This window comes from Vulpes vulpes, unplaced genomic scaffold, assembly GCF_048418805.1.
Source record: "Vulpes vulpes isolate BD-2025 unplaced genomic scaffold, VulVul3 u000000648, whole genome shotgun sequence".
NCBI classification, from domain to species: Eukaryota; Metazoa; Chordata; class Mammalia; order Carnivora; family Canidae; genus Vulpes; species Vulpes vulpes.
Genome location: NW_027325769.1, coordinates 299,340 through 310,971, shown reverse-complemented (window position 1 = coordinate 310,971; position 11,632 = coordinate 299,340). Strand labels below are relative to the sequence as shown.

The following is an 11,632-nucleotide window of genomic DNA, read 5'->3' as shown; positions in this document are numbered from 1 at the left end:
GTTGTACCTTTCATCCCTGTGACTTACACATTCCATAACTAGAAACCTGTGTCTCCCACTCCCCCTTCACCCATTTTGTCTGTTCTCTTATCCCACTCCCCTCTGGCAGCCATCAGTTTATTTTCTGCATTTATGGGTCTGCTTCTGCTTCTTTGCTTATTTATTCATTTTTTGGTTAAATTCCACATATGAGTGAAATCATATGATATTTGTCTTTCTGTCTGACTTATTTCACTTAGCATTAAACCCTCTAGGTCCATCCATGCTGTCACAAATTGTGAGATCTCCTTTTTTATGGCTGTGCAATATTCCATTATGTGTGCATGTGAGTGTGCACACACACATACTTAATATTTTCTTTGTAAAATTTTTATTTATTTGACAGAAAGAGAGAGAGAGGAGGGAGAAAGAGAAGCAGACTCTCCATTGAGCAGGGAGCCCGATGTAGGGCTTGATTCCAGTACCCTGGGATCATGATCTGAGCCAAATGCAGATGCTTAACCAATTGAGCCACCCAGGCACCCCCATACTTTAGATTTCTTAAATCACCTAAACAGCTTTTGAACAAACATTTATTGACCCTTACCAAATGCCCAGATCTAATTCAATGTTAAAAATATAAAAATTAGAGACAGAATCCACAGATATAAATACAAAAATTGCAACATGTGTTGGATAATGTTTTTATCACATAAGATGTGTTTGGTAGCAAGTAGCAGAAAAGAAATAGTGACTAAAACAATAGAAACTGTTAATCACCTCACAAATTATAAAAGTCTAGAAGACACTGGTTCCAGATTGGTTCAAAACCTTAATGATACTATCTAAACCCCCATGTTCTATCTTTTCACCTTTATCCTTGCCCCTTTGGCTTGTTACCTCATGATCACAAAATGGTTGCTGTAGCTCCAGGTATCATGTTTCCATGCATTTACAATCAAGTCAGACAGGATAGAACTTGCTACTACTCTAACAGAAAACACAAATATTTTGAGAAGAATCCATCAAGAGACTGTCCCTTTAGTCTCACTGGGTCACATGCCCACTCCCAAGCCAGTCACATGTAAAGGGGCGTGAGATTGCCATGTTTGGCATAAGCCAATTATATTTCATTCTCTCAGGCCGAGGGAAGAGTTCTATCTTCCTTGAGCATGTTGCCACCCTTTAGAAATGGGGATTCTATAATCTGAAGAAGATAGAAGGTAACCAACTGTGTTTACCTCTGGTGTAAGAATAGAGTTGTGCCACGTACCTATTTTCTCTGATTTGATGACATGTCTTCAGCATCAAATACCTCCCCCAGAGTAAGCCCAACAGTCCAAGGCTGCTAGAAAACCCTGGCCTTTATCAGTGACATAACCCTGGCCTGGTTGCCCCAGTGGAGGGAGTAAAATAAGCTGTCAGACTTGGCATTGGCCCTATCCTTGAGCTCGCCTAAACTTAAGCTTTCATAATCTCAGTCAACTTTTAAAAATGCAGCTTGCTGATGTGAGTAGGAGCTTGGAATGCTGGAGGGGAAGGGTGAAAGTCAGGTCAACAAAGGAGATGGAAGTGCATTTTCTTCCACAGACACAGAGCTCCCTTCAGGACTGAACTCCAGTGACTTCTGAGTGGGAAGGAGGAGAAAGCACTGCAGGACAGCCTGGCTTAGCCTGGCCACAGATGCAGCTGGAAAGTGTGACAGGAAGGACAAGTAGGTTTTCTCCTTGAAGAGCAATGTATTCTACTTTCTAGATGTACCTAATAGAGAACGAAGGAGCGGAATTGAGTCTGGGGAAGAAAGTCCAGAAATGATTAGAGGAGATATTTTTGAAGGGTGTGACTTTGGCCAACGCACCTGTATGCACTGGTTCTGCAAGACCCTGTAAATTTACTAGCGCCATATGTAATACAATATGATACAACACCGAGCAATCCGGTAGGACATGTAATATGATGTAATATAATGCAATCCAATATAACATAACAATGCAATATAACAGCAACTAAAATTTATTGAGCGCTCATTGTATAATAGACATGATACAATGTACTTTCCTTGCATGACTACTTATAATCGCATTCACAGAGCATGTTCCATTATTATCCAGAGGTTGGTAACTTGCCCAAAGCCACTTCATCAGATGCTGGACTCAAGACTCGGGCTCTGGAGGAAGACAGCCCTGGGCCGTCTTCCTCCAGAGCCCCCCACTCAGTTCTACTCCTTTGCTGTCTTCTGCCTTCCATTTGTTTTTTGTCTACTAGGGTGTTAAGGAATGTTACGGTGACAAGGCCAGGTGGTGGCAACAGACAGGACTGGAAGAGTTTAAGTGAAAAATAGCTCATTTGGGCTCTGGATTGGGAACAAATGTTCGACTGGCTAGAGAAATAAAAGAAATAACACCAAAAAGTTATTTTCATTCTGCCCAAATGTTTAGAGAACAAAATAGTTAAAGGTTTCTTGCTATACACAGTCCAGGAGAGTAAAGAACAGAAGAGGAAATGCTGTACCGATCAGAATTATATAAACAGATAAACTTCTTTTTTCAGCACGGAATCATGCAAATATATGCATGCGTTATGAAGGTTTCACAATTCCCTTGTGTATCTCCACAGTCATTCTCTGCCTGGATAGTTTGTGCATTTACTCATTAACTCAAACATTTTATTCATTCATTCATTCATTCATTCATTCTTTTATTTACCTAGTCATCTGTCAGATGTTTATTCAAACTGTTGCATGCAACCCTACCAAAAAGGACAATGAAGGTTTAAGACTTTAAAAAAAAAAAATGCTGTCTCCTGACTTAGATGGGATGGAATTAAGAGATGATTTTCCTCTTCAGCTGTACTTTCAGCTCGCCATTATTGAAAATGGTTGTCTGCTTTGGACAGACTCCTTTACTCCTCTGGCATGCCACTGGCATACTGTAGGGAGTTACCTGTCCCTGATTTGTGACTGGGACACTGGGAAGAACAGGGGACATTTGATAGGTTCTCCATCTGTCTGATGGAAGCAAATCTGGTTCAGGGATCCCCTGTGGGTTTCTATAGGATCTCAAAGACTTCAATTTCCAGGAACTATTGAAAGCAGCTTGGTCCCTTTAAAATTTCCCTCCCACCTATGGAGGGCAGATGCCTGGGGATTCTCTAATCCCATTGAAGAGCTCCCTCCTGTAACTGGATGGCTGATAGCCACTTCCCTGATATGACCTTTTGAATGTCTTATCTTTCCAGAGCATTTTCTCTGAAAAACCCAGCAATGAGCATCATTCTTGACAGCTCTACAATTGTCCACACCTCTATATGGACTCTCTTAGGGCTTCTGTTACACAAAGTCTCCAGACTAAGGCATTCCCCTCCTCCCAATAACCATCTCATCCTGAGAAGGTGTTCCAGATCATTCCAGATCACTAAAGATGACCTGTGTCAAAAATGGCTCACCAGTGATGGCAAATGCCCTAAGCAGGTTTCTACCTGTGAGGCAGTCTACCTCCATAAGGGCTCTCCAATTACGATGATGCTCCAGAAAAGTGTGTATTAGTGTGATGGAAAGGACAGTGGAATGAAATTCAGAACACCCCCTCCCTCCATCACCACCAATGCCCTGGGTATTTGTTCCTATCCTTTTCTCTGCTCAGATTTTCTCTACAAAATAAATAGTTCAGACAAAGATAAGACCTTGGGTCCTATCAAGCTTGGACAATCTATGACTTTCCGAGTACTTTGTGTATTACCTGCTTTGGCAGTTTGCACTTGGAACTAGGCTTCAGAGACCTATCACACCCTAATGTTCACTCAAGTGGCAAGTGTGTTCAGTCTCGGTGGTATACATCTACTCAACATCTCTGGCTTTTGGAGTACAGGGGGGTAGGTGGCATTCCAGCCTGGGCCTGGGGGATTTACAGCAGCTACTTCATAAAAGGACACTATGGTCTCTTGGGGAACCAGTCTGGCCTCTTGGCAGAGGGGAGCCCAGGGAGAGGGTCCACAGCTAGGAGCTCTGCCCAGGCACAATGCTACCTGGCCACAATCTCAAGCATCTATGAATGGAGAGAGGGGAACAGTCAGTCCCAGTGTGCTTATTTGGAATCCTAAGTTCTATTTGATCTTAGAAACTTGGAAGCTGTAGGACCTGGAAGTGCTAAAGCCCAGAGGCCGTGCAGTGTAGTGGAAAGAGAACTGGCTTCGGAATTGGAAGTTCTTGTTTGAGTCTCAGCTCTGCCCTGACTGGCTACGTGACTACGAGCAGGTCTCCTCACCCTGCTGACTCTGGCTTTTCTTGTCTGTCCGATGATGAGAATTAGGTCTTCCCTGATGATCTCACAGGGCTGGTCTTGGTTGGTTACTTATCCTGCACACAGTGTACACCCTCCCGGTAATGTCTCCATCATGATCTGAGGACAATATTAGGGCAGAATAATGATAATATTAGTTTTTGTAGCAAGTACAACATTAATAACTATTGCCACCAGCTGTTAAGTTCTTAATATGTACCAAACACTCTGCTAAGGATTGTGGAAACATTATTTCATTGCCCAAGGTCATATGGTTGTGGTAAATCTTATGGCAGGACTCAACACAGACATCCTGACTTCAAAGCCAAAATCTTAACGCTTTGTGCCTGTGCACGCTTCATTCCTTGTGACCAACCAGGCAAATTTATCTAATAAATACACAAAATAAATTAATCACATCCTTTAAAACAGGCAAACACAACAACTTTAGAGTGTCATACATTAAAAGACATTTTGTGGAGCAGAATTAAATAACAAGGAGAAAAATCCAACCCTGTGCTCACTAATAGTTAACCAACATTGCTTACTCCCTTAAGTAAAGCTTTCTCTTAGGCTTGGACAGAATGGGCCTCCATGCCAACTATCCATCCCCCCCCCCCCTTCCATTCCCTTGAGAAACAATTTGCAAGCACCTGTTTTGTTCCAAGTCCCTAGGCAGTGGTCAGATCCAGTGGTAAATGAGGTGTTTGTGTCCTCAAGGATCACTCCAGAAGAGGGTATTGATAAGCATACAATTAGAGCATGAACACTCTGTGATGGGACATGGGCAGGGCACTAAGGGCAAACAGAAAATAAAAAGTTAACACCATCTGAGATGATCAGAGAAGGCTTCCCAGAAAAGGTGACAACTAAGTTGAGTTAGTCACACTGTTGTAAAGGAAGAGATGAGGCCTTAGCAGGGAAGAAGGAAAAGAGCAGCCCATTTCAGGAGGTTGAAGTATTCCCCATGATAGCTGAGAGGCAAGAGAGGCAAGACCCAATCAAGGAGTCAAAGGAAGTTCTGAATGGCTGAGGAATAGAGTCCAAAGACAGGGGTGGTGAGAGCTGAAAAGGAGGGCCATATATCCTTCACTGTAGTCACACTGGGAATTAATTGAAGTGATTCAAGCTACGGGAATGAGTAGAAGAAATGTGGGTCATCATGTGATTTGTGTGTTTTGAAGGTGATTCTAAACACAGCATGGGGAATGGTTTAGTAAGGGGCAAGGATGATGACAGCTTACAGAAGATAGAACCCCTTGGAAATTATTTGGAATAATTCAGCCAGAAGATGAAGATGACTCTTCAGGGTCTGGCAGTGGGAATGGGGAGGAGATACCATGTAGAAGGTGTAGTGAGCTGATGTGATCTAGATTGGTCCCTTGGTCCCTGAGAATAAGGGCTGATCTGTTTTGTGCCAGGTTCTTTCTAGTTAAGACGGAATGGCTTTGTGTCCCCAAATTTCCGAATCCATCATCTCCTGCTTTTTGACATTCCTCATCTCTTCCCTTGCCCCATATGTATTTTTTTTAATGTTTCATTGTATTAATCAGGGCTATGTGAACTGCTGTGTCAAATTCAGAACTTTCAGTGGTTTATCACAATAGAAGGTTCTTTCTTGTTCATATGGGACTCTTTGCAGGCACATCCGTGGCTTCCCTCTGCATGCAGGTTCAGGAAACAGACCTTGTTCAATTGTATGCCTTTGTCATCCTCTAGGGTCCCAGTGTTTTAGCATCCATCTAATAGAAGGGGCATGGGAGCGGGAGAAAATATCCTTGCTGCTTAAAAACCTCATTTCTGTGTCCCTAGTGAGAGCTCACCATGTTTATCTTCTACTAGTTGACAGTTGCTGATTGTGGGGATGGTACAAATATTTCATTCCTCTGGTTTAGACACTGAGAGAGGATGACACCCTCTAAGACACAACACAGAAAGGATGACTCATGAGCTTTTCATCACAGGTTAAGCCATGACCATTGTGCTATCATTGAGCAAAGGACACCTGAGAGATGGATGATCTGGGCTCAAGTTTGGGCTCCCTCGGCAACTTACAGCATGACTTTTGCCAGTCACTTAGCCTCTCTGGGCTCCAGTTTGCTCATCACTAAAACAAATGGACACTGGTGTTGCTCCAAGTGTATTCTGTAGGACATTAGTTCCATGAGATTTTCTGGGGAAAACCTTTACTAGTCAAATAGGTGTGGGATATCCTGTGAACTTGAAACCTCTCCTGGAGGGTAGTCCTGGCTTGTGGATGTATTGAAGGGTCTGGGAAATCCTGTGCTAAGGAACCTTATTTGGCCTTCTTCATGTTGACCTTTCCTAAAGTTGGGACATGGAATTTACATATCCAGGTATTAATTTCTGTAGTTAATGTTTTACCACTAATCAGTGGAGCTGTAGCATAGAGAGGCGTGGCCTGAAGTCAGGCAGAATGAGTTCTTTCAGCCTCAAAAAAGGGAAAAAGAAGGAGAAGCTGAGAATTGTGCTAAGAAGACTGGTACCTTTCATGTGTTGAGAAGCTATGAGAAAATTGACTGAACTGTGCCTAAATATCCCTTTTCTGTCATCATGGGTGTCCCACAAACTCCCAGGGACCAACCCCTGGACAGTGGAGGATCTGGATGGAAGTGGGATTGTTTCTGCCTGTAAGACTCTACCTAGATCCCTCCACTATCTACATGGGCCTATCTCCTGTAAACAAGCCTCTAGTGAAGAGTTAAAGTCATTTTTCCAGAAAGACAGAGAAGGGAGACTTTTTTTTTTTTTTTAAGATTTTATTCATTTATTCATGAGAGACTGAGAGAGAGAGAGAGAGAGAGAGAGAGAGAGGGAGAGAGAGGCAGAGACACAGGCAGAGGGAGAAGCAGGCTCCCTGTAGGGAGCCCGATGTGAGACTCCATCCCCGGGCTCTGGGATCATGCCCTGAGCCAAAGGCAGATGCTCAACCACTGAGCCACCCAGGCGTCCCAAGGGAGATGTTGTAACACATTCTGACTTTAACTCTTCATCTAAAGAAGTATTTTTATTTAAGGCTAAAAATGGTCTATATGTCCTGAACCATTTTTTTTTTTTTTCAGAGAAGACCAAAGCAGCCAGGAATTGTGAGCTGGTTTCTGGGACATTTTAATAACTTAAAACCAGGAGTGAACGTATTTTATACAAGTTAAACATGTTCAAATGATCTTTTACATGTAACAGCTTTATTGAGATATATAATCATATGTTTCACCTCTCTCTTGAAAGTACAGAATTATTCATCAAGTTGTAAAATCATAATCAATTTTATTTTTTTAAAGACATTATTTATTGATGAGAGACACAGAGAGAGGCAGAGACACAGGCAGAGGGAGAAGCAGGCTCCCTGCAGGGAGCCTGATGCAGGACTTGATCCCAGGACCCAGGGATCACGACCTGAGCCAAAGGCAAATGCTCAACCAGTGAGTCACAAGGTGCCACTCAATTTTATTTTTTTAAGTAGGCTCCATGCCCAATGTGGGGCTTAAACTTGGGACCCTGAGATCAGGAATCATATACTCTACTGACTGAGCCTGCCAGGCACCCCCATAGCCAATTTTAGAACACTTTTTATTACTTCTAAAAGAAATCCCATGCCCATCAGCAGTCTCTCTCTTTTCTCCCAAGGCCTGAACCCCTAGACAACCACAAAGTACTTTCTGTCTCTCCAGATTTGTCTAAACTGGACATTTCATATAAAGAGAATCACGTGGTCTTTTGTGACTGACTTCTTTCATTTGGCAAAATGTTATCATGATTCATCCATGCTGTAGCATGTATCAGTACTTCATTCTTGTTTTTGACTGAATAGTATTCCATTGTGTGGCTGTACCACATTTCATTCATTCATTCATTCATTCATTCATCAGTTTATGGATATTTAGATTAATCTACTTTTTGGATATAATGAATAATGCTGTTATGAACATTCATGTGCAAGTTATTGTGTGAACATGTGCTTTCATTTTTCTTGACTACATACCTAGGAATCACATTTCTGGGTAATACGACAACGGTTGAACATTTCTAGAAACTACCAGGCCATTTTCCAAAGTGACAGCACCATGTTGCATTCCCATCAGCAGTATATGAGGGTTCTAATCTCATCACCACTTGAGTTGTCTTTTTAATAATAGCCATCCTCATGGATATGAAGTAGTTAGTATCTCACTATCATTTTTATTTCTATTTCCCTGATGACTAATGATGTCAAGTGTATTTTATTGTGCTTAGTGGTCATTTGTAAATCTTCTTAGGGAAAGTGTCTATTTAGATCTTTTGCCTACTCTTGAACTGTTTTTAAAAAAATATATTGAGTTTTTTTTTAAAAAAAGATTTTATTTATTTATTCATGAGAGACACACAGAGAGAGAGAGAGAGGCAGAGACACAGGCAGAGGGAGAAGCAGGCTCCATGCAGGGAGCCCAATGTGGGACTCGATCTCGCGTCTCCAGGATCACACCCTGGGCCAAAGGCAGACACCCAACCGCTGAGCCACCCAGGCCACCCCAATTATTGAGTTCTAAGAGCTCTTTATCACTTATCAAGTATATATCTTGCAAATATTTTCTATGGATTGTCTTTTAACTTTCTTAGTGGTGTTCTTAATGGTGTAGCAAAAAGCTTTAAATTTTGATGAAATTAATTTATCCATTTTTGGTGTTGCTTAGTCTATTATCTATATTTAACCATTGACTAATCCAAAGTCATGAAAATTTATGCCTCTGATTTTTTTCTAAGTATTGTTTATTTTTAGTTCTTTCATTTACCTTGTAACATTTAGTGTGAGTTAATTTTTATATATAATGTGAGTTAGGGGTCCACCTTCATTCCTTTGCTTATGAATATCCAGTTGTCCCAGCACCATCTGTTGAAAAGACTGTTCTTTCCTCCACTGAATGTCTTCTTTTTTTTTTTTTTTTAAGATTTTATTTATTTATTCATGAGAGATGCAGAGACACAGGCAGAGGGAGAAGCAGGCTCCATGCAGGGAGCCTGATACGGGACTCGATTCCAGGACTCCAGGATCACGCCTTGGGCTGAAGGCAGGTGCTAAACCGCTGAGCCACCAAGGGATCTCCACACTGAATGTCTTCTTAACCTCATTGAAATCAGCTGACCATTAGTGTGAGAGTAAAATCTGAATTTTCAATTCTATTCACTTGCTCTGTATATTTGCATTTATGCTGGTGTCACACTGTCTTGATTATTGTAACTTTGTAGTCAATTTTAAAACTGGAAAGTGTAAGTCCTCCAGGTTTGTTCTTTTTCAAGATTGTTTTGGCTGTTCTAAGGTCCCTTAAATTCCTATATGAGTTTTAGGAACAGCTTGTCAATTTCTATTAAAAAGCCAGTTTGGATCTGACAGGGATTGTGTTGAATCTATAATTAATTTGAGGAGTATTGTTATATTAATGATGTTGAATATCATTCAATATCATTATTTTCTAATCAGGTATTAATTTCTTTCAGCAGTATTTTGTAGTTTTCAGAATATAATTTTTGGAATTTTTTTGTGAAATTTATTCTTAAGTATTTTATTTTTTTGATGCCATTGTAAATGAAATTATTTTCTTAATTGCATTTTTGGATTTATTCCTTACTTTTGTGTTGGAACACAATTATTTTTGTGTATTGATCTTAGAACCTGCAACCTTCCTGAACACATTTGCTAGTTCTAATAGTTTTAAGTGTATTCCTTAGGATTTTCTATATACATGATGATATCATCTTTAAATAGAGATAGCTTTACTTCTTCCTTTAGAATCTGATGACTTTTTTTCTCATTATTTTTTTTGTCTAATGTAACTAATTGTCTGACACTATTATGTTGAATGAAGTGGTGTGAACACTTATCCTGGTCTTGTTCCTGATACTAGGGGAGGGAGGAAGCATTCAGATTTTTTTCTTTTAAGGATGATGAAACATGAACCAAAATGTGGCTGACCATGAGTGAATCATGAGTGAATTGGAAATGGTGGACATACCTTGGTTTACCGTAGAGGAAGAGATTCAAAGACTTAGAGAGATTGGAATGTTAGAGTGGATTTGTTATGTAAAGCCTACTCTTCCTCCCTGGGAGGACCCAAAAGCTAGACCTTCCACTAGCATTGTGAGGAATAAATATGTGAGGAGAGCTGACCACTCTTCTCTGTAGGCTAGAGCTCACAGTGGAAACTGCAGTCAATGAATCAGGAAACTGAAATGCAATGGGTATAATTGGATCCTGAGTGGCAGGGGCTCCACCACCAAAGGGCAAGTGGAATGGCTACTATAATATACAGTAAAGTCAAAGCAGCAATGGGTAGTCTGACTTGTGCAGAACTATGGCTCTGGCTAATTAATCATAATGAGAAGTAAAATTTATAGGAAGCTTACTAAATTTTTGTTTGGTACAAGCAGAAAAACTTTAAGCCAAATGAAAAAAAAAAAAGTTTAGCCTGAATCCTAAAAACAGTCATGGCCTTACAATCAGTTCCCAGACTTGAGCCAACTTATAGACCCACAACCCATTAATGAGGAGGGGGTTGTGTCTCCTTGAGGAAAGACCTCAGTACACTACCAAAACTTTACACTGTTAATCTTTCTCCCAGTTCCCCTGATGGGACCTATAGCCTTTTACCAGAGTAATTGTATATTGAGGAAAGGAAATAATTAGACCCTTTGGGGATTACTGGACACTGGTCTAAACTAAGTCCAAGAGACCCAACATCTGTGACTGTACCCCATCAATCAGTGGAGGCGCTTATGGAGGTCAGGTGACCAATGGAGTTTTAGTTCAGGTCCATCTTTCAGTGGATCCCTGAACCCTCCCTGTGGTGATTTTCTCTGTTAAGGAATGCATAATTAGAATAGGCATACTTATCAACTGGTGGAATCTTCCTGTTAATTCTTCTCTTTAGGTCTGGGTTTTTCATAGGTACTCTTTTTTCAGATTGAGGATGTTCTTTTCTAGTCCAAGTTAGTTATGTGTTTCTGTCACAAAGGGATTATTTTATTTTATTAAATTTTTTTCAGCTACTATTTAGATGATTGTGTTTTTTGTCATTTATTTTTATTAAAACATATATTAATCATAATTGGATGTTGAACCAGTCTTATATTTTTGCAATAAATCCCTCTGGTTATGGTGTATAATTCTTTTTATATCCTGATCATGATTTATGACTTTTTAAAAAATATGTTGTTTGATTTTCTTTGCTAGTATTTTATTGATTTCTCTACCTGTATTCGTAAGAGATACTGATCTGTAGCTTTCTTGTTATCTTTGGTTTTGGTATCGAGGTAATACTGACCTCATAAAATGTATTGAGAAATGTTCCTTCCTCTTCTATTTTTATGAAGGGTTTGTGAAG

At 40.4% G+C, this 11,632-nt stretch overlaps 1 protein-coding gene across 1 annotated transcript in view; it reads right to left on the bottom strand.

Moving 5' to 3' along the window:
• Nucleotides 1–554: 554 nt before the first annotated feature.
• The window catches only part of LOC112922134 (uncharacterized), a 153,175-nt gene continuing 142,097 nt past the window's right edge, over nucleotides 555–11,632 (bottom strand). The window contains exons 5-6 of the mRNA XM_072745314.1: nucleotides 4,910–5,051; nucleotides 555–4,376 (exon numbers count right to left, since the gene is read on the bottom strand). Coding sequence (XP_072601415.1) covers nucleotides 4,303–4,376; nucleotides 4,910–5,051 — 216 coding nt within the window. The 3' untranslated portion in view covers nucleotides 555–4,302. The remainder of the gene's footprint in view (nucleotides 4,377–4,909; nucleotides 5,052–11,632) is intronic.